The following is a 21,827-nucleotide window of genomic DNA, read 5'->3' as shown; positions in this document are numbered from 1 at the left end:
GGGAGAGGGGATGGGGGTGCTTCCCCCACACTCCCCTGGACACCCATCATTCTGGCAGCACCCACCCTGCACGTCACGGCCCTCCCCATACCCCAGGGCACTTGGGGTTCCAGCAGTGGTCCCAGCCCACCCCTGCTGGAAACAGTCAGCCCTGGCTCAGCCCCCCCCCAGCTTGTTCCCATTGCTGCAGCCCCAGAAAGGGGCACGGTGCTCCCTCCCACGCCGGACCCAAGGGACTCCCAAGCAGCTGCCCCCCACCCTCACGGGGATGTGGGGTCACAGCCTCCCAGCCCACGGCCCCTCAGGCGCTCCCCACCACCCATAAATATTTATCACCCTTCCTGGGGGACACTCACAGCCCACCCAGCTCCCCCCACCACCCTTGGCTGTGGGGGGTCCCCCCACAGGGATGGGGCATGTGAATACACAGGATGCAGCCACACAATGGATGGTGAGTGCCACAGCCTCCCCAAGTCCCACCCCACACAGGGGGGTCTCCTCCAGCCCTGGGACAGCAGGGGGTCCCACTAGCGGTGATCATCTCAAGGACCGTCCCTTCCCTCACTTCCATCCCAGCCTTTTGCAGGGGGTGTCCCACAGGTCTGGGACAATGAGGAGCAGGCAGGGGACCCCCACCTTGCGGGGGGGGTCCCGGGGACACCCCTCCATCCCTGCCCTGCCGGCATCCCCACCGCACCCATCCCCTCCAGCTGCGGGTGTCGATTCCCCCCCTCTGCTCTCCCCCCCCCCTCCTCCCCACCCCGCAGCAGCGATGTTTAGATTAGCAGATAATGTGCTGGAAATAATTGCCTTAATCAAGAAAGGTTAACGAGGCTGGCAGTGTGCACAGCAGCCCCGGGCGAGCGGGAGCGTGCGGCAGCCGCGGCCGGCACGAGGCCGGGTGCGAGGGCGACCCGGCAGCCCCCTCCTGCAGTAGGGCAGAGGGATGTGGGGGGTGCAGGGGGGTGATGGCACCCAGCGTGCTGTGCTCCAGCAAACAGAGTGTGTCTGGGGCCACCTGCATCCCTGGGAGCCCCTTGGTGATGTGCTGCATGCTGTGGGATGGGAGATGCTGTAGTGTGCGGCGGGGGTCTGTCCTAGAACGACACCCTTGGCCCGTGTAGGGGGTCACTGTCCCACAGACAAGGCACCCCCCCGGGGTGGCTGTGACCTGGAATGGGGAAGAGACGCAGCCCCTGGCACTGCTGGGGTGGCCAGTTCTGTGGCTGCGGTGCCAGAACTGGCACTCGATGGCCAGTGAGCACCCAGTGGCTCTCCAGGCTGCACTCCTGGGCCAGAACTGGAGCCATGGGGAGCGTGCTTCCCCCAGCCCCTTGCTGTCCCCACTGCACCCACCAGCAAGGGGCTTGGCTGAGCAGGGCAGGGGCACCCTGCTGCTGTGGTGGGGAGGGCTGCACCCCCTCAGGATGACTCAGGGTCCCCCCACATCCCCAGTCCTTAGGGAACCTTGTGCCACCAGGGATTTGGCTCAGGCTCCTTCCAGGCTGCAGGACCAGGGATGCTGTGGCATGAGACAGGGGTCTGGCTTGGGACCCCCCTCCATGCCCATGCTGCTGCTTCACCCACTGGGTGTCTTGGAGGAAATGGGGACAGCTGGGGGCCTGGGTGCTGTGAGGGGCAGCGGGGCCCTGCACCCTCTGCATGGCCATGTGCACTGCAGCTGTGCTCTGCATGGGTAGAGCGTGGAGGTGAATGTGCAGGGCTGAAGCAGCTCCCTGCACGCTCCCAGAGATGCCCTGTGTGCCCACACACTGCAGCTGTGCCCTGCACACTCCCACTGATGCCCTGTGTGCTCACACCCTGCAGCAGTGCCCTGCCCACTCCCAGTGATGCCCTGTGTGCCCACTGTTGGATCTGATGGCCCCAGCAATGGTGTGACACAGGGTTGATGGGGGAGAAGTGGGTGCTGTCCAGACTTTTGACACCATCCCCTGCAGCATCCTCTTGTGGGTTGGGTGAGGGGGCAGTGAGGGGGGAGTGGGGGAGGGTGGTACTGGCTGGCAGCAGAGCCCAGGGGGGTGTAATCAGCGGTGCAAGATCTGGTTGGAGGCCTGTGGTGCCCCAAGGGTGGGTTCAGCACATCCATTGGGACCTGCACAGGGCACTGTGTACCCCCAGCCAGTTTGCTGCCAATACCAAACTGGGAGCACTGGCCGACAGACACAGCAGGAGACAGCGCTTCTGCTCAGCAAGGTCTGGACAGGCTGGAGAGTTGGGCAGAGAGGAACCTAGTGAGGTTCAGCCAGGACAAGTGTGGGGTCCTGCCCCCAGGGAGGAATAGCCCCCGGCACCAGTACAGGTTGGGGGTGACCTGCTGGGAAGCAGCGCTGCAGAGAAGGACCCAGGAGCCCTGGTGATAAGGTCTCCATGACCAGCACGTGCCCTCATGGCCGATGGGACCTGGGGACATTGAGAAGAGCGTGGTCAGCAGGTGGAGGGAGGGTCTGTTCTCCTCCCCCTCTGCTCTGCCCGGCTGAGGCCACGGATGGAGTTGGGTGCCCAGTGCTGGGCTCCCCAGTTCAGGACAGACAGGGAGCTGCTGGAGCGAGTCCAGCTGAGGGTACGAGGATGATGAGGGACTGGAGCTTCTCTGGTGTGAGGGAAGGCTGAGAGCTGGAGCCGTTCAGCCTGGGGAAGGGAAGAGTGGGAGGGGATCTCACCAGTGACCCACAGCTAAAGGGGGGTCTTGAGGGGACGGGGCCAAGCTCTTCTCAGTGGTGCCCGGCGACAGGACAAGGGCTGAGGGGCACAAACTGGAGCACAGGAAGGTCCATCCTAACAGGAGGAAAAACTCCTCCACTCCCCACTCGCCCTTCCCGTGCCCGGCCATCCCCCTGGCCTCTGGCCCGGCACACGCAGCGCCCTCGCTTCAGCGCGCTACGGAGGCATCGACCGGAGCAGGGAGCGGGGGATGGGGGGAGCTGGCGGAGCGGGACCGGCCTCGGCTGCAGCGCACCGCGAGAGGGCTGTCGCGAGCCGCGGATGATGCCTGCACCCCTGCCTGCACCCCCAGCATCCCTGTGCATCCCTGTCTGCATCCCCGCCTCAACCCCAACAAGCACCCTGCCTGCACCCCCAGCATCCCTGGGCATCCCTGTTTGCATCCTTGCCCTGTACCCCAACAAGCACCCCTGCCTGCACCCTCTGCATCCCTGGGCATACCTGTCTGCATCCCTGCCTGCACCCTCCGCATCCCTGGGCATCCCTGTTTGCATCCCTGCCCTGCACCCCAACAATCACCCTGCCTGTACCCTCAGCATCCCTGTGTATTCCTGCCTGCATCCCTGCCTGCACCCCCAACATCCCTGTGCATCCCTGACTGCAACCCTGCCTGCAACCCTGCCCTGCACCCCAACAAGCACCCCTGCCTGCACTCTCAGCACCCCTGCCTGCACCCTGAGCATCCCTGTGCACCCCTCCCTGCATCCCCATCCTGCATCCCAACAGGCATCCCTGCCTGCACCCTGAGCATCCCTGCCGGCATTCCTGCCCTCATCTCTACCCTGCACCCCAGCAAGCACCCTACTGCCTGCATCCTTGCACCCTACTGCCTGCACCCCTGCCCAGCCCTCCAAAGTGCCCCCCAGCTGACACCCTGCACCCCAGCCCACACAGATCCCACTTGCACTCCAGCCCAGCCTCTCCACCAGTCCCCAGCACACACAGCTTTGGGTGCCTGACGCAGAGGGGCTTAGCCAGCTCCCGTGGAAGGCCTGTGGGGTGTGGGGGGCTCTAGACTGGGGGCAGCACTGGAGGGGAACGCACCCTCTGCAGCCTGGCTGCTCCCACCCCACACATCTGGCTTCCCCACCCCAGAGCACCACAGTCCCCTTCCCAGAACACCCCTCCCCGGATCCCAGGCCCCTGCACCCCTCCCAGCCACCAGGCCGTGGTTCTGGAGGGCCCCAGCACCTGGCAGCCTTGGCAGCGCCGTATTTAAGAGTGATGCTGACATTTCCAGCTTTGGGGACGCGTCAGGAGCTCTCAGCCGCTCCTCGTGGCTCATTAACAGCCAGACGAGCTGCAGCAGTAATTGCTTTAATTTATTTGCTTGCTGCTGGGGCAGAGGGGAGAGGCATGTGGCACTCGCTGCCTTTATGGGCACCATATGGAAACCATTGATCACCAGTTGTTGCAGCGGGGCAGGCAGGGAGAGGAAAGACTTGTATTAACTCCCTTGTAACGCTCAACTCTTCTAACCAAGCCCCATGTGAGGAGCATGGTTGGTGACACAGCCCATGGGCCAGAGATGGGCTTGGGGATGAGGAGATGGGCTGGGATATGGAGGTGGGTGGGCTGGGATATGGAGGTGGATGGGCACGTTGAGATGGGTTTAGAAACAGAGATGGGATTGAAGATGGAAAGATGGGCTGTGAACATCAAGATGGGCTCAGGCATGGAGATGGGCTGAGACATGAAGAACACCTGGGGACCTGAAGATGGGCTGGGACGTGGGGATGAGCTCAGACATGGAATTGGGGTCTGGACATGGAGATTGGCAGAGAAATGGAGATGTGGGGATGTGGGGCTGTGCATGTCTGGGGATGTGGGGCTGTGCATGTCCAGGCATCTGGGGATGTGCACACCTGGGGATGTGGGGTTGTGGGGCTGTGCACATCTGGGGATGTGCATGTCCACAGGCACATGTGCACCCACAAGACATGCAGGAGATGGTCCTGGGTCCTGGGGATGGGCCCCTGGCCAGGTGTGGGTGGGATGCAGTGGGCAGGGGACAGTGGGATGCTTTTCCTTGTACCTACAGCTGTCCTTCACAGACAGCTAATACCGAATGCACCATTCTCAGGTTTGCCATGTAGCAGAGTTGCATTAATTCTGCTTTCTGAGGGTCTGGAGTTATCTCCATGGAGGAAAAATTTCATGTTATACACAAACAGCAGAACAGCAGGTATCAAAGTTGTTAATCCCAAGTACAAAACCAACTGGGGACATGGACACTGGGGATGTCTGTGGGCACCCAACCACTCCACCAGCCAGTCCTGTTTCCCAGGTACTGTTCATCGCAGGCTTCTGGTCAAGTGGAAGTTTCACTTCTCCGGTGGGTGTGGAGGTCTGTTTATCTTCATCAGGCCTCAAGTGCCTTTTTTACCCATGTGCCAGGACCCCAGGCACCAACCCTGCCTGCTTGGGTTTGTCAGGGTGGCCAGTGAATGGCCAGCACTCACCCTCCCTTCTCCTGTCCTCCCACCTCCTCTCCATCACTGGGTACTTCATCTGCAAAGGACATTCCCATCATCTGTGATGTGCTTGAAAGCAGCCCTGAGGAAAAGCTCTTAGGAGCACTTGTGGATGCAAAAGCTGGACATGAGCCACCAATGTGCACTCACAGCCCAGAAGGCTGATTGCATCCTGGGCTGCATCCCCAGGAGTGTGGCCAGCAGATGAGAGAGGGGATTCTGCCCCTTGGCTCTGCTCTGCTCTGCTCGGGTAGAGACCCCACCTGCAGTGCTGTGTCCAGCTCTGGAGCCCCCAGCACAAGGAGGACATGGAGCTCTTGCAGCGAGTCCAGAGGAGGCCACAGAAGTTATCAAAGGGCTGGAGCACCTCTGCTGTGAAGACAGGCTGAGAGAGCTGGGCTTGTTCAGCCTGGAGAAGAGAAGGTTCCAGGGGGACATTATAGCCCCTTCCAGCACCTGAAAGGTGCCTGTAAGAAAGCTGGGGAAGGACTGTTCACAAGGGCATGTAGCAGTAGGATGAGGGGTAACGTTTTTAAACTCAAAAAGGGCAGATTTAGGTTGGATATTAGGAAGAAGCTCTTCACTGAGAGGGTGGTGAGACAGGTTTCCCAGCGATGTGATGGAGTCCCCATCCCTGGAGACATTCAAGGTCAGGATTGATGGGGCTCGGAGTGACCTGATCTAGTGGAGATGTCCCTGCTCACTGCAGGGGGTTGGGCTCGGTGCCCTGGTTGCCTTCCAACATCTGACACCGACTGACCGATAAGCAACCTGTGAAACAACTTCCTATCACCAGCACCCTCCGGGTCCCGACCTGCCTGTTTCCCAGCTGCCTCATGCACTCTCCCATAAAAAGCAGAAGGGTTTCTTTGTCTCCCTGCCTCATTTCATACAATTTAAATATTTGGTGGGTTTTCTACCCCATTTTGGATCCCAGATAGAATGAGTTCTTGGTATTCCCTGACTGCCCTTTGTCTGTATGCAGATCCCACCCGGGATCTTCCCTCAGGAGACAGATGTCGGTGCCCTGCCTTGGCTTTCCCAGAACTGCTCTCCATTCCTCTGGGGTAAGCAGATCACCCAGAAGGACTCATCTTATCTCTAACCAGGATCCTGAGTCATCACTGCAGTCTTAACAGTGCCCCATTCCCTGGGGATTACCCAGGTAAGACCCCAGCACCTGTGTAAATGGTATGTGAGCAGATCCCAGGCTCCCTGGGTCCTGCAAGCCCAAGGGGGCCAGGAGCACAGCTCCATCTCTGTCTCCTAGTGCACCCAGGAAGAGGACTAGGCATCTCCTTTTCCTCCTCACTCGTGGGATCCCAGTCTGAGGAGGGGAGCTCCGACACCTGAGCATCTTCCTCTGTGTCCTCTCACCTGGCTTTTCCTGTCCCCTAGTCAGGACTCTTTTCCCTTTCCTCCCTTTGCCTCAGTTTTAGAACACACCCCCTCCTGGTACACTGAACCCATCACACTGTACCTCTTTCTACCCTGCAAGTCCCTTCCCACCACAAGGAACCACCCTGCCTATGCCAGCTCATCCTGCCTCTCACTCCTTTGGCAAAACAGCAGCAACTGTCACACAGTCTGACACTTCAGCATCCCGTCTCCAGGCCGCCTTTCACTGCTCCCCAAGTGTCACTGTGGCCACCATTCATTAAAACACCCTTTTAATTTATCCCTGGCCGGGGGGGGGGGGTCCCTCTAAATGTACCCCAACTCATCCCAAGGGAGAGCAGAGGGGAAACCCCTCAGAAGCAGGAAGTGCTGTCCCAAAAGCGGGGTGGTTACCCGGTGTGCAGGATGCCCACACACACAGAGAGCAGAGGGATTTGATGTCTCCCAGGTCTGCACAGAGCTGGCACCCAGAATCTGCCTCACGCTGATCAGAGAAACCCGCCTGCAGTTACACTAATTGGTTGGTAATTATCGCATCATCTACTGTTGGTCAAACACACTTAACTTAGCACCACGCGGGCTCCTGGGAGGGCTGGGCTGGGGGGTCATTTGGGCAGTCTTTTAATTGGGTGGGTGGTCCCAACCTCCCCCTGTCACCTTTCCCTGCCCTCCCCTCCCTTCCATTCCTGCCCATTTCTGCTGCCTTCATTCCTCCCCATCCATCCCCCAGCTCTCAGGCCTGTGGGGGCAGGAGGTTTCCTTCAGCCCTTCCCCAGGACCCTTTTCAGCAGAGGATGCTCTTCTGCAGCCCTTGGGCTCTCCCCCAAAGGGCTTTGCAAGGCAAGAGGACACATTTAACCCCCAATTACACAGTGCCTGAGCACTGCCCCAAACACACCCCCATCCCTGCCAAGCACAAAATCCTCCTTGATCGATGTAATTGGCCCCCACTTTGAGACCACGAGACCCCTCCGCGTGGGTCTCGCTATTTTGTTTCCCTAAAACCTCAACTGCCCTTTGTGGGCAGTGAATACTGGGCATCCTGCTAAGAGTGCTTCTTCCAGCGGCCACAGAAGCCCTTGCAAAGCACCACAGAGCCTCCTCCCTCCCCAGACCACAGTGACACCTCCCCTGCACCCACTGCCTCCCCCCCACCTGACAGGGGTTGGGAGGCAGGAGAGCTCCATCCCACACCACCCATGTACCCCCACCGTAGGGCAGGATGCTGGCAGGAGGGGTGGGAGGAGAGACCCCTCGCCCAGCCCCGGGTCCCCCGTGCACCTGAGCTCCCGGCACGGCCGGTGGATGTGGCACTGTGGGGCGGGTTGGCACCAGTCCCGCGGCTGGCCGAGGCCCTACCGAAAAGTTTGCCTTGGCTGGCAGCCCCGGCCTCAGCCACCGCCTGCGGTCCCCGTGCTGGGGCAGCTCAGGGCAGCGAGCCAGGCAGGCAGGGTGCTCACCGGCAACGGGGACACGGGGCACAGCACGGGAACACGGCGCCCAGCCACTCTGTCCGGAGGGAGAACCCCCTCCCCATCACCGGTTTGGAACACCCTAGGGACACCAGGGACCCTGGGGGGCTGCCCCATCACCGATTTGGAACACCCTAGGGACACCAGGGACCCTGGGGGGCTGCCCCATCACCAATTTGGAACACCCTAGGGACACCAGGGACCCTGGGGGGCTGCCCCATCACCGATTTGGAACACCCTAGGGACACCAGAGACCCTGGGGGGCTGCCCCATCACCGATTTGGAACACCCTAGGGACACCAGGGACCCCGGGGGGCTGCCCCACGCTGCGGAGACCAGCAGCAGACTTCCCCGGAGCACTGGTACCAGTGATGCCATAAGCCCCAACACCGCGTCGGTGGGTTTGGTCCTTGCTGCTGCCCCCACGCCGGCTGTAGGGTGCCGGGGGAGGCCTCAGCAGCCGTCCAGCAGCATCCATGCCGGGAGAGGCTATGGCGCCTTTAAGGCATCTCCCTCAGCGGGAGTTGGCAGCTGCCGGCGGTGGGGATGCGGCCAGCTTGACGGAGAGCCAAGCTGCATGGGGAAATTCATAACGTCCCTGGAAGTGCTGAGCGGGGCGGAATCCGAGCGCCGCAGCCCGCTGAGCTGTGAGCCTTGGCCCCAGGGAGCCGGGAGCAGGGCCAGCCCAACTGGCCTCTCCTGCCCTTGGGCTTGGGCGCCGCACCCAGCACCCCTGCCAGAGCGGTGCGGTGAAGCGCCAGGTTTTCGGCAAACCTCGAAAGTCCCCATCACGTGGGGGCTGAGTCACGCCAGCCAGCGCAGCCTCCCCTCCTGGGCCCTTTCCAGAGCCCTCAGCAGGATGTGGGGTATGCCTCAAGCTGTAACAAAACCCTTCCCACCATCCAGCCCCCAGAGACGGGCATGAAACAAAGCATCATCCTGCATGCCAGACGCATGGGCCCTGTGCCAGCCCAGTCCCAGCCATCCCCCGCTCTCAGCCGATGATGGGGAAGGAGCATCCCCAGGCACTGCTGGGATGGAGGATCCCGTCCTATGGGAGCATCCCCGAGTGACACAGAGCCAAATGACTCCTTCCCACAGGAGCACCCCTGCGACCCTGCCCCACTCCCCCAAGCACAGCCTCGCTTGACAGAACCCATCCTGGGATGGCTGCTCTTGCCCAGGGAGGAACACACAGCCTCCCACACCGCTCCAAGTCCTGTGCTGCCTCAACAGTCCCGGGGTGCAGAGATCCCTGTGCAGGGATCCAGAGGTCCCGGGTGGGGAGCGGGCAGAGGGGACAGCAATTGGGATGGGACCAGCACCCCAGGCTGCCTGGTTCCCCTGCCTGCTCCAGCTGAGCATGAGCTGGGTGCTGGTGGCCCCAGCCCAGCCCTTCTTTAGAAATTCCCAAGAAAAGAGGTAAAAGTCAGGCCGGGAAAGTCCTTTCGGGCTGGAAAATGAGCTCATGGGAGGCTGGCAGCAAGCGCCAGCAGCAGCGTTGCAGCTTTTTGGAGGACACCACTCGGGGTGCGGGCAGAGATGGGACCCAGAGACCTTCCCCACGGTGGGACCACGGGCCGTGGGCACCCTGGCCCGGACCCCCACCTCCCATCCCGGGCATCCCACCGGGCTACCGCCCCCCACCCGCTCCTCCTCTCCAGCCGGCGGCCCCTTGCACACCTCAAACTTGCGGGCAGGCTTAGGCTGGAGCCGCCGGGGCACGGCAGGGAGTCCGGCAGCGCCAGTGCTCACTCCCGCAGGTCCCACCGGGGATACCCAGGGCACGGCGGGAACCACCGTCCGCGGGGGTCCCCGTCGGGCAGAGCCCCGGGCAGCGCGTCCGGGCTCGGGGCTGGATCCCCGCTGCTCGGCTCGGGCTCCGCGCCGGGGTTTGGCTGCGAGGCGCGGGCAGGAGCGGCTCCGCGCAGGCGGCTGCGGGGCCTCCCGGGTCCCCGGGCTCGGCCGGCGACGCTGACGGCTGCGGCGGGGATGGCAGAGCCCCCGGTACGGGGTACGCAGCGCAACCCCCCCGCGTGTGGGATGCAGCCGCGGCCCCCCCTGGACGGCCCGGGGGGAGCGGTAGCAGGCTGGGGGATGGGGGTGTGGGGGTCCCAGCCTTCGGGGGGGGGTGGGGGAGGGTGGTCTGCACAGGCAGCGGCGGCGAAACCTCCGAGAACAGCCCCGCAGAGCCGGGACGTGGTGTCCGGCAAAGGCACTGGCAGCGCCGGGCTGGGGGGACACGACCACCGACCCCGCGCCCGGCCGCTCCGTACCACATCCCTCCCCGCTCCGCCCCCCGCCGCAGCCCGGTGACCCGGCACATTGCTGCACGCATGGAGGGAGGAACCGCGGGTTTGCCGTGGAACCGGGCAGGGTCCGACCCCCCGGGCCGCATCCTGCGGCGCCCAGCAGCCCCCCGCCCAGCACCTCCCCTCACCCCGACGGGATCGGCTCCGGGGTGCCGAGCTGTCGGTCCCCTTCAGCCCCGGGAGTAGGGCCAGGCGCCGGCTGTGCCGGGACCGGGGCACACGGCGGGGACCGGGGGGGTGGGCTGGCCGGACCCGGTGTCCCCCGTTCGAGGGGGCCCTCGGAGCAGCCGGTCACACGTCGGGGGTCATTTTCACCCAACACCTCCGCAGACCCCCGGGCAGCCCGGCGGGACACCTCCCCCCCCCCGCCATCGGCCCGGTGGAGCGATGCGGGCAGAGGCGCGGGCAGAGGTGCGGGCAAAGGCACTTTGCCTGTCGGGGGGAGGGGGGGGCACCGACGGGCTCAGCGGGGGTGGGACCCCCCCCCGCCCCCGAATCCGCGGGGGGTGCGTGCGTGGCGAGCCCTACTCCTCCACAAACCCGAGCGCCCCTTGCACACACAACCCCCAACCCCGGGGGTCCCGGCCAGGCGGGGGCGGGGCGGAGAGGGGCGGCGAGAGCGGCGGGGAGGGCCGGGGCAGGCAGCGCCGGGCAGGCAGGGCCGGGGGCCGCTCAGCTCCGCTCCGCCGCGGCCATGCTGGGGCTGCCCCTCGCCCTGCTGCTGCTGTTGCTGGCCTCCCCGCCGCCCCCTGCCCGGGCGGCACCCCGCAGCCGCCTTTCCCGGCCCCGGGGGCTAGCGGTCGCCCCCACCGAGCCGGATCGCCCCGGCGCCACGGGGATGGGCACCCCCGGGAGCGTCGCGGGGACTGCCCCAGGAGGCACCGCCACGGGAACCCCCGGAGGCACCGGGACGGCCCCCCCGAGAGGCACGGTACCGAGGACCCCCGCAACCACGGCGATCCCCCCCAAAAGAACCGCGACGAGGCCCCCCAGGGGCACCGAGGCGGCCCCCCCGAGAGGCACGGCACAGACCTCCCCGAAGGACACAGCGACGAGACCCCTCAAAAGCACCGGGGCGGCCCCCTCGAAGGGCACCGGGTCGAGAACCTCTAAAAGCACCACGGCCGCCCCCCCGAAAGTCAGCGCAGCCCCCTCCGGCCCCAGCCCCCCCCAGAGAGGGCGGCCGAAGGAGGGAGCCCCCAAGGCCACAGGTAGGAGCTGGGAGGCGGCGGAGGGGCTGGGGTGTGAGTGCGAGTGTGTGTTGGGGGGAGGAGGGTCGTGCGCACCTCGGGCCGCGCTGCAGCCCGGGTGGGGGATGCCCCAGGGTGGGGGACAGTTGGGGGGGGGGGGGGGTGTTGCAGGGATGCGTGGCTCCCCGAGTGCCAGCAGGCACCAGGGTCCTGTGTGGGTACCCCGACCCTACCACCCCGGGGGTCCCTTTGCCCATCTCCAGCCCCGGCGCCGCGGAAGAAGCTGGTGCGGGTCAAAGTGGTGAGGAAGAAAGTGGTGAGGAAGAAGCCGAAGGCTCCGGCCAAGGACACAGCTGCTCGGCAGGAGCCTCGTACGTACACTGAGCGACGAGGGACAGGGCGGAGGGGTGTCCGGGGCTGCATGGGCACACACGCGTGTGCACGGTGCCCAGGCCGGTGTGAAAGCCAGGTGCTTGGCACTGGGGTGCACACCCGCGAGCCTCGTCCATCACGTGCGCCCACTGCCACCACGCCAGCCGGGCACATGCTGTCACACACGCGTGCTCCCCATGCTGTCACACACGCGTGGTCTCCATGCTGTCACACATGCGTGGTCCCCATGCCGTCACACACGTGTAGTCCCCATGCTGTCACACACACGTGATCTCCATGCCATCATACATGCGTGCTCCCCATGCCATCACACCTGTGGTTCCCATGACGTCACACACACGTGGTCCCCATGCCATCACACACGCGTGCTCCCCACGCCATCACACACGGTGGTCCCCATGCCGTCACACACGGTGGTCCCCATGCCATCACACATGCATGCTCCCCATGCCATCACACACGTGTGCTCCCCATGCCGTCACACACGCATGCTCCCCATGCCATCACACACGTGTGCTCCCCATGCCGTCACACATGTGTGGTCCCCATGCCGTCACACACGCGTGCTCCCCATGCCGTCACACACGCATGCTCCCCATGCCATCACACACGCATGCTCCCCATGCCATCACACACCAATGCTCCCCATGCCGTCACACACGCGTGCTCCCCATGCCGTCACACATGCATGGTCCCCATGCCATCACACACAGTGGTCCCCATGCCATCACACACGTGTAGTCCCCATGCAATCACACATGGTGATCCCCATGCCATCACACACGTGTGGTCCCCATGCCATCACACACGGTGGTCCCTATGCCATCACACACCAATGCTCCCCATGCCATCATACACGCGTGGTCCCCATGCCATCACACACCAATGCTCCCCATGCCGTCACACACGCATGCTCCCCATGCCATCACACACACGTGGTCCCCATGCAATCACACACGGTGGTCCCCATGCCATCACACCCCAATGCTCCCCACGCCATCACACACGCGTGCTCCCCATGCCGTCACACGTGCACGCTCTGCACACGCACCACCGGCAACACCCTGCTTGCGACAGCATGGAAACACCCCCTGCATGCTGGGCGCATGCGTGCCCACGCACACGCGTGTGCAGACACCTCCCATCCCAGAGTGGGGATGGGGGGCACTGGCTCCCCCCCGTTGCCACCCCTGCTGTCCTTCCCACCCCTCTGTGTGACGGGGAGCAGGGCTTGCGCAACGTGCGGTGGGGTTGGCAGCACATGGAGCAGGATTCACCCCAGCTGCGGTTGCAGCTGTGGTTGTGGCCACAGCAGCAGGGCCCAGCTGCATTTTTGCTTCAGGGGGCTAGGGCCTGGGGGTCTCACTGCCCCAGAGCCTGGGAGCAGGGTCTGGGTGGGCAGCAGGCAGGGCTGTTGCACCTCGCCAGGTGGGCACATGCCCTGTGTTATGGCACCACACAGCCCACCATAGGGTGGGAGCAGCCCTGGGGGGGGGACTGGTGTGTGGGGCTATCCGAGTGAGCCCAGCCTGCTCTGCTCTGCCCCCAGAGTGCCCTCCCCTGGGGCTGGAATCCCTGCGGGTGCTGGACTCCCAGCTCCGAGCCTCCAGCCACAAGCGCTACGGCTTGGGCGCGCACCGCGGGCGCCTCAACATCCAGGTAGGACAGAGTGTGTGTGCATGGAGTGTGCATGGACCCCTGCAGCTTCGCCGTGGCTGGTGGGAGCCCGGCCTGCCGGCAGCACCGGATCCACCCACACAGTGCAGGGGACTTGGCCAAGGCCCCTCGGAGGGTCCTGTTAACCCCTGGCCAAGTGGTGCCATGTGGCTCAGAGCACCGTCCTGGTGCTGGTGCAGTGCTGCTGCCACATGGGTGCCACTGCTTGTGGCACCGTCGGGGTGGGGAGCACGTGGGCACATGCCCCGGGTGAGGCCCTGCACCCCCATCCTGCCCCTGACATCTCCATCCTGCCCCTGACACCCCCATCCTGCCCCTGATACCCCCCTCCCCACAGTCGGGTCTGTACGACGGGGATTTCTACGACGGTGGCTGGTGCGCGGGGCAGGAGGACACGGAGCAGTGGCTGGAGGTGGATGCCCGCCAGCTCACCAACTTCACCGGCATCATCACGCAGGGGCTCAACTCCATCTGGACGTAAGGCACCAGGCAGGGCCAGCCTGGGAGGGGGTGGCAGGTGATGGGGGGGCCAGTACCTCAGTGACCCTCTGCCCCGTGCAGGTACGACTGGGTGACGTCCTACAAAGTCCAGGTCAGCAATGACACGCACACGTGGCATCCGTGCCGCAACGGCACCGAGGAAGCGGTAGGTGCCTGCAAGGAGCAGAGTTGGTGAGAGTGGGGACCCCCCTGGAACCCCAGCCCGCTCAGCTCCCCATATAGAACAAGGTCATGGGGGGTGATTAACCGTGCCGGGCGGGTTAACTGTGCAGCTGGCACCACGGCCAGGCTGGGACCCGTCTCTGTTGCCTTTGGCTTCCCCACCTGTGAGCATCCTCCAGTGCTTCCCCCCGGCACCGGGCACAAAGGCTGCTTGTCCCAGCTGCTGCCCCGGCCGCCTGCCAGGCTCCTTCCGTGCACGCGGGTGAGCGTGGCGGGGGCACGCGTGGGCATGCGCGGCACCGCGTGGCACGGCTGGCTGCGCCCGAAGGGGAACACGGCAGCCTGGTGCTCGGGCACACACGTGTGAGTGCTGAGCACGCAGGGTCACACGTGTGTGTGAGGGCGCACGGCGTGTGCGAGCACCCCGGGCGTGTGTGAGCGTGTGCAGGAGGTGTGAGATGGGGGTGCTGCCAGACGCCCCCCATGCTGCTCCCATAGCCAGCCCAGGTACCGGTGCTCAGGGTCTCTGTGCCAGCACTGTGCCAGGGTGGGTTTGAGGGTCTGGGGTCCCTGTGCCAGTGCTGTGCCAGGGTGGGATTGGGGGTCCCTGTGCTGGGGCTGTGCTGGAGTCAGGCCTGGGGTCCTTGTGCTGGGGTGGGTTTGGGAGTCTGGGGTCCCTGTGCCAGGGTGGGTTTGGGGAGTCCCTATGCTCGTCCCTGGAGATTGTGTTTGGGACCCTCCCCTCTGGGTGCTGGGCTGGTGGGTTGGGGGCAGACCAGTGTGTGCACCCCAGACCCTGTGCCTCTTGCTCCTCGCCGGTGCCTGGCGCGGCCCCCCTCCACCCCCCTCAGCCCTGTGTCTGCTCTTCATTAGGGGCTGGAGGGGGGCCAGGGCAGGCTAGGGCCAGAACAGCTGTGGAGCCTGTAACCCTTTGGGCCCCGGCAGGCAGCTTTCCCGCAGCCCCCTGTCCCTGTACCCACTGGCTAGTTCCCCCCTGCCAGGCAGAGAGACCCACAGGGGCTGCATCCATCCCCCCAGGTCTTCCCTGGGAACAAGGACCCCGAGACTCCGGTGCTCAATCTGCTGCCCACGCCCATGGTGGCCCGTTACCTGCGCATCAACCCCCAGACCTGGTTCCAGAACGGCACCATCTGCCTGCGGGCAGAGGTCCTGGGCTGCCCACTGCCAGGTGGGTCACACTGCCTGGGGCAGGGCTGCTGCGGGGCTGTGGCGGGGCTGCTGCCCTGACCCATGAGCGCCCAGCACGGGCACGCCCTGCCAGGCTGTCCCCAGGGTTGGGGTCTGGGTTGTTCCCGTGCCCTGGGAGCAATGACAGTGTCATCCCCCTCCCCCAACATGTCCCCTGGCTCCTCGCAGACCCGAACAACGTCTATGCCTGGCACAACCAGCCCCTGCCCACCGACAAGCTGGATTTCCGCCATCATAACTACAAGGAGATGAGAAAGGTGCCTGTCCTGTAGCCACGGCGTGGGGCGGGGGGGGAGGTCTGCACCTCTGGGGGCACCCCAGTGTGGGTCAGAGGGTCTCTGCACCCCCAGGGTGCCTCTGGACCCTGAGCACTGTGTGCCCCCCCCAGCTGATGAAGCGGGTGAATGACGAGTGCCCCAACATCACCCGCGTCTACAGCATCGGGAAGAGCTACCTGGGCCTCAAGATGTACGTCATGGAGATCTCCGACAACCCTGGGCAGCATGAAGTGGGTCAGTGTCCCATGGCGCACGACAGCCGGGCTGGTTGGGGACACCCAGAGTGGTACAGGATGGGGACAGGGTGGTTGCGGGCACCCAGGGTGCTACAGGATGGAGATGGAGTGGTCGGGGGGGCACCCAGGGTGCTACAGGATGGGGACTGGGTGGCTGCGGATGCCCAGGCTGATGCTGGCAGATGGAGACAGACTCCCCAGGGATGCCCAGGCTGGCATGGGGCAGAGGAGCAGGGCAGTGGGTGGCCCCTCAGCCACCCACTGCACTGTGCCTGGCAGGTGAGCCCGAGTTTCGCTACGTGGCGGGGATGCACGGCAACGAGGTGCTGGGCCGGGAGCTGCTGCTCAACCTGATGGAGTACCTGTGCCGGGAGTTTCGGCTGGGCAACCCCCGTGTGGTGCAGCTGGTCACCGAGACCCGCATCCACCTCCTGCCCTCCATGAACCCCGATGGCTACGAGACTGCTTACAAGCTGGTAGGGCTGGGCTGCCCAGTCCCGGGGAGCTGAGCACCGCCCCGGCACCGGTCCTTGGTGACCCCGTCTCCTGGCAGGGCTCGGAGCTGTCGGGCTGGGCCATGGGGCGCTGGACCTACGAGGGCATCGACCTCAACCACAACTTTGCTGACCTCAACACGGCGCTGTGGGATGCTGAGGACAACGACCTGGTGCCCCACGAGTTCCCCAACCACTACATCCCCATCCCGGAGTACTACACCTTTGCCAACGCCACGGTGAGCCTGGCACCCTGAGACCCTACCCTGCCACAGGATGCCTGCACAGTGCCCATGCATGCTGGGGTGGGCATGACACCAATGGACCCAGCAAGGGCGGGGGTTCCCCGTGTCCCACTCTGACACGGGGGTCCTCTCCCAGGTGGCCCCCGAGACGCGGGCGGTGATCGACTGGATGCAGCGGTACCCCTTCGTGCTGAGCGCCAACCTGCACGGGGGGGAGCTGGTGGTCACCTACCCCTTCGACATGACCCGCACCTACTGGAAGGCGCAGGAGCTGACCCCCACCGCCGACGATGGGGTCTTCCGCTGGCTGGCCACCGTCTACGCCACCTCCAACCTGGCCATGGCCAGCGAGGAGCGGCGCCTCTGCCACTACGACGACTTCACCCGCTTCGGCAACATCATCAACGGGGCCAACTGGCACACGGTGCCCGGCAGTGAGTGGAGGGCTGGTGTGGGGAGGGGATATTTGGGCTGGGGGACCCCTCCCCTGATACCCCCTTGCCTGGCACAGGCATGAACGACTTCAGCTACCTGCACACCAACTGCTTCGAGATCACGGTGGAGCTCTCCTGCGACAAGTTCCCGCACGCCTCTGAGCTGCCGAATGAGTGGGAGAACAACCGGGAGTCCCTGCTGCTCTACATGGAGCAGGTCAGGGATGGGGCACAGCCCCACTGCCCTCCGGTTCTGGGGGGACACACACCTGGGTCCTGTGGGCGCTGAGGGGGTGGGGTGTGGGCATGTGTCGAGCGGATGGTGCAGGGTCCCCAAACACCTCGAGGCTCCGTCCATCCCCCTGCACCTCCCACGGGCATGTGTGAGTGCATGTGTGTGGTATCTGTGTGTGTGTGCACACGTGTGCCAGCTGCATGCCCACCCCACTGACACCCGCTCGGCCCACGGGCTCCAGGTGCACCGTGGGATTAAAGGGGTAGTTCGGGATGAAGACACGGAGCAGGGCATCGCCAACGCCATCATCTCTGTGGATGGCATCAACCACGATGTCCGGACAGGTATGGTGGGATAGGGATGGGATGGGGATGGGATGAGGATGGGATGGGGTTGGGATGGGGATGCAATGAGGATGGGGATGGGAAAGGGGATGGGGTGGGGATGCGATGAGGATGGGGGGGAAGGGGATGGGCATGCGATGAGGATGGGAATGGGATGGGGATGTGCTGAGGATGGGAATGGGATGGGGATGCGATGAGGATGGGAATGGGATGGGGATGTGCTGAGGATGGGAATGGGATGGGGATGTGACGAGAATGGGGATGGAATGGGATGGGGAAGGGTACGGGATGGGGATGAGGTGAGGATGGGAGTGGGATGGGATGGGGATGTGATGAGGATGGGATGGGGATGTGCTGAGGATGGGAATGGGATGGGGATGTGACGAGGATGGGAATGGGATGGGATGGGGAAGGGTATGGGATGGGGATGAGGTGAGGATGGGAGTGGGATGGGATGGGGATGCAATGAGGATGGGATGGGGATGTGATGAGGATAGGGATGGGATGGGGATGGGGATGGGGATGGGGATGGGGATGGGGAGGGGATGGGATGGGCAAGGGGATGGGAATAAGGATGGGAGAATGGAAATGGGGACAGGAGAAGGATTGGGGGTACGCATGGGCTGCAGATGAGGTCAGACCTGGGGCAGCCCCACGCTCCCCAGCCCCCTGACCCCCACCCCGCTGCCTCAGCCTACGACGGGGACTACTGGCGGCTGCTCAACCCGGGCGAGTACGAGGTGACGGCGCGGGCCGAGGGCTACGAGGCGGCCACGCAGCCGTGCCACGTCTCCTACGAGAACGTGCCCACCCTCTGCAGCTTCCGCCTGTCCCGGGAGCGGCGGCGGCGGGCGCGGCCGCCGGGGGGGTCCCGCCTGCCCCCGGACCTGCGGCTGCGGCGCCAGCGCCTGCGCCGCCTGCGCTCCCACCGCCGCGCACCCTGAGCGGGGCTGGGGCGGCCGCCCCGGGGCCGCGGGCTCGGCGCGGGGCACCGGGGGCTGGACGCTGCGCCGGCGGCGGGGCCGGGAAGGCGCGGGGGGGGGGAAGGGGGTTTGGGGAAGGGGGGGGGGAATTGGGGAGGGGGGTCCGGACCCGGAGCGGGCGCTCCCGGCGTCGCCGCTGTGCGGGATGCCTGACAGTAAAGTTGGCCGTGCTGCCCTTGCCGCCTGCTTCCGCCAGGGGACCGGCGCGGCACCGGGGGGGGGGGGGACGGGCAGCGGCCGGGGCTGCTGGGCGGGGCCACCCCTGCCCTGAAGGGCAATGGCGCCGGCGCCGCTTCGCGCCCCTTGGCTCCGCCCCCACAAGGGCAAGAACACGTGACCGGCTGTCCCGCCCGCCGGCGTCACCTCTTCCCCGCCGTGGGCCCGCCCCCCGCCGCCCGTCTCCTTGCGCCTATTGGCTCGTGTGAGGCGAGGGGGCGTGCCCCCGGGAGGCGCGGCAGCCAATGGGCCGCGAGCCCCGTCAGGGTCAGGCGGGCGCTGGCAGCCGCGCGGTGCGGGCGGAGGGCGCGGTGAGCGGGGGCGGGGCCGGGGCACCGGCGGGTGTCGGGGGCGCGGGGGGCTGAGGGCGCACGGGAGTGCGGGGGTGGGGGGGTGAGCCCGCCGCGGGGAGGTGTGTGAGGTCGCGCTGGGGGGGTCCCTTGGCGAGGGAGGTGGCAGGACGGGACCGGGGTGGGGGGGGGCGGTCCAGGGGATGGGGGGTCCGGAGGTGTCCTTGGGGGTCCGTGGGCTGGAGGGGTCCATGGGGAGGAGGTCTGTGGGGATGGGGATCCATGGGGTGGAGGTGTATGTGGGGATGGGGGTCTGTGGGGATGGGGATCCGTGGGCTGGAGGTGTATGTGGGGATAGGGGTCAGTGGGCTGGAGGGGTCCGTGGGGATGGGGGTCTGTGGGGATGGGGACCCATGGGATGGAGGTGTATGTGGGGATGGGAGTCAGTGGGCTGGAGGGGTCCATGGGGATGGGGGTCTGTGGGGATGGGGACCCATGGGATGGAGGTGTATGTGGGGATGGGAGTCAGTGGGCTGGAGGGGTCCATGGGGATGGGGGTCTGTGGGGATGGGGATCCATGGGCTGGAGGTGTATGTGAGGATGGGGGTCCGTGGGCTGGACGGGTCCGTGGGGATGGGGCTCTGTGGGGATAGGGGACCGTGTGGATGGGGGTTTGTGTGTTGGAGGTGTACATGGGGATGGGGGTCCCTGGGATGAAGGGTTCTGTTGGATGCAGAGATCCATAAGGCGGGGGGGATCCATGGGGATGGGGATGTCTGTGAGGCTGGGGCAGGCAGAAGATGCCCCTTGGTTTGGCAGGACCCCTGAGCCCTCCCTGGCAGCGGGGGACGCTTCCCAGGCCTGATTCCCACCCCACCCCCAATCTCCCCACACCCCAGCCATGGTGCAGTACCGGATCCGGCCGTACCGGGAGGAGGACTACGAGGCGGTGCGCGAGGTCTTCGCCACCGGCATGAGCGAGTACGCGCCGGCCCTCTGCCTGCACGTGCTGCGGCAGCCCTGGGCGCTGCTGGCGCTGGGCTGCACCTTCTGCCTGCTGCTGGGCAGCGCCCGCTCCCTGCTGCTGCCCGTGCTGGCCCTCACCCTGCTGCTGGCCTTGGCCCGGCACCTCCTGGGCTGCGCCTGGAGCACCTACATCGACCGCTGCCTCGGGGACGACCTACGGGACATCGGCGCCGCTTACGCCGAGAGCGCCGGCGCCCGGTTCTGGGTGGCGGAGGCGGACGAGCGGGTGGTGGGCACGGTGGGCGTGCGGCCGGCCGGCGACAGCACCACGGGGGAGCTGGTGTTGAAGAGGATGTCGGTGCGGAAGGATTACCGGGGCCTGGGCATTGCCAAGGCGCTGGGCCGCACCGTGCTGGACTTTGCGCGGCGGCGCGGCTGCCGGGCCGTGGTGCTCAACACGCTGATGCTGCAGCATGAGGCTCGCGCCCTGTACGAGCGCCTGGGCTTCCGCCGGCACCGCCACTACGTCCTGCCCACCGCCTATGGCCGCCTGGCCAACTGCACCATCACCACCTACCGCTACGACCTGTCCGGCGCCCCCTGAGACCCGCCGCAGCCCCCAGGACGGTGGGCATCATGGCACAGCCAGGTGGGAGCCCCACGTGGGGCCACGGGGGGGGCACTGTGCCCACCGGCTGTGCCGTCAGCTGCTGCCCTTGACTGTGCCCACCAGACGTGGCGTGGCACAGGGGGGCACAGGGTCTCCCCCCGGGTCGTGCCTTGCCGCCGATCCACACAGGCATTGCATCTCAGGGAGCGTGTGGCATGCTGGCACGGGGGTGGCATGGGGGGTAGGGACCCTCGTGCCACGCTGCGGGGGGTGGGAGGGTGTGTGGGGCATAGAGAGGGGCCTGGGGCAACCACCCCCCACCCCATCTGGCCCTGCCTTGGGGGTTCATGGGGGGGGCTGCACCCTGCCTGGCCCTGACACCCCTGTGTCCCCGGGGTGGGGGGCGTGTGGCTGCCTGTGGGACACCCCCAGCTGTGCTTCCCCCCTGACTCCCCCAGCTGCCCCACAGTGCCTGCAGGTTGGGCATTGCCCCCATACAGGGTGGGGAAGAAATAAAGGACCGCTACGCAGCACTGGGATGGGTCATTCTTCCCGCACTGGTGGGGGGTGATGGGGGTCCCCAGAAGCACAAAGACACCCCCCACCCCGTGACGGGAAGGGTGTAGTATGAGGCTGGGAGGGTGGCACTGAGTTGTACCCACAGGGCATCACTGCAATCCCCCAGGGTAAGACCCTTCTGGACACAGGGGAATCCCCAGCAAAGGCCAGCGCTCTGCTGGCTGTCAGCCAGTCCCTTGGGGTGAGGACGGGGGGGGGGGGGGGCACTGTGTCCCCCCAGGCTCCTTGTGCCCCACCTCCACCCCCAGTGGCCTTTACTCAAGGGATGAAAGTTGACTTGGACATAACCAAGACCCAACCCCCTGGCAAGGAGCCCGGCAGTGCTGGTGTCTGCCCTTGGGTCTGGGCAAAGTCCCCGGTGGGCTTGAGCTGGGTGGGTGCTGTGCG

At 65.6% G+C, this 21,827-nt stretch overlaps 2 protein-coding genes across 2 annotated transcripts; both read left to right on the top strand.

Annotated features, from left to right (window-relative positions):
- Positions 1-11,092: 11,092 nt before the first annotated feature.
- CPXM1 (carboxypeptidase X, M14 family member 1) lies at positions 11,093-18,740 on the top strand (the record flags this gene model as incomplete). Its single annotated transcript, XM_084264176.1, has 14 exons — positions 11,093-11,609; positions 11,852-11,959; positions 13,531-13,640; positions 13,996-14,135; positions 14,220-14,304; positions 15,360-15,510; positions 15,699-15,787; positions 15,919-16,042; positions 16,324-16,520; positions 16,598-16,777; positions 16,920-17,217; positions 17,295-17,434; positions 17,694-17,796; positions 18,490-18,740. The coding sequence occupies 14 exons, from the start codon at positions 11,093-11,095 to the stop codon at positions 18,738-18,740; spliced, it is 2,493 nt and encodes an 830-aa protein (XP_084120302.1).
- A 527-nt stretch (positions 18,741-19,267) lies between these two features.
- Positions 19,268-21,376, top strand: LOC311191807 (putative N-acetyltransferase camello). Its single transcript, XM_084264103.1, has 2 exons — positions 19,268-19,306; positions 20,185-21,376. The coding sequence occupies exon 2, from the start codon at positions 20,187-20,189 to the stop codon at positions 20,853-20,855; it is 669 nt and encodes a 222-aa protein (XP_084120229.1). The 5' UTR covers positions 19,268-19,306; positions 20,185-20,186; the 3' UTR covers positions 20,856-21,376.
- Positions 21,377-21,827: the final 451 nt, after the last annotated feature.

The sequence above is a fragment of the Gallinula chloropus genome (genome assembly GCF_964237585.1).
Source record: "Gallinula chloropus genome assembly, chromosome: 4".
NCBI classification, from domain to species: Eukaryota; Metazoa; Chordata; class Aves; order Gruiformes; family Rallidae; genus Gallinula; species Gallinula chloropus.
This window is presented reverse-complemented; position numbering and strand designations above follow the sequence as displayed.

Coding starts and splice junctions, on each gene's coding strand:
- LOC311191807 (XM_084264103.1), top strand. CDS start 20,187: ATGGTGCAGTACCGGATCCGGCCGTACCGGGAGGAGGACTACGAGGCG.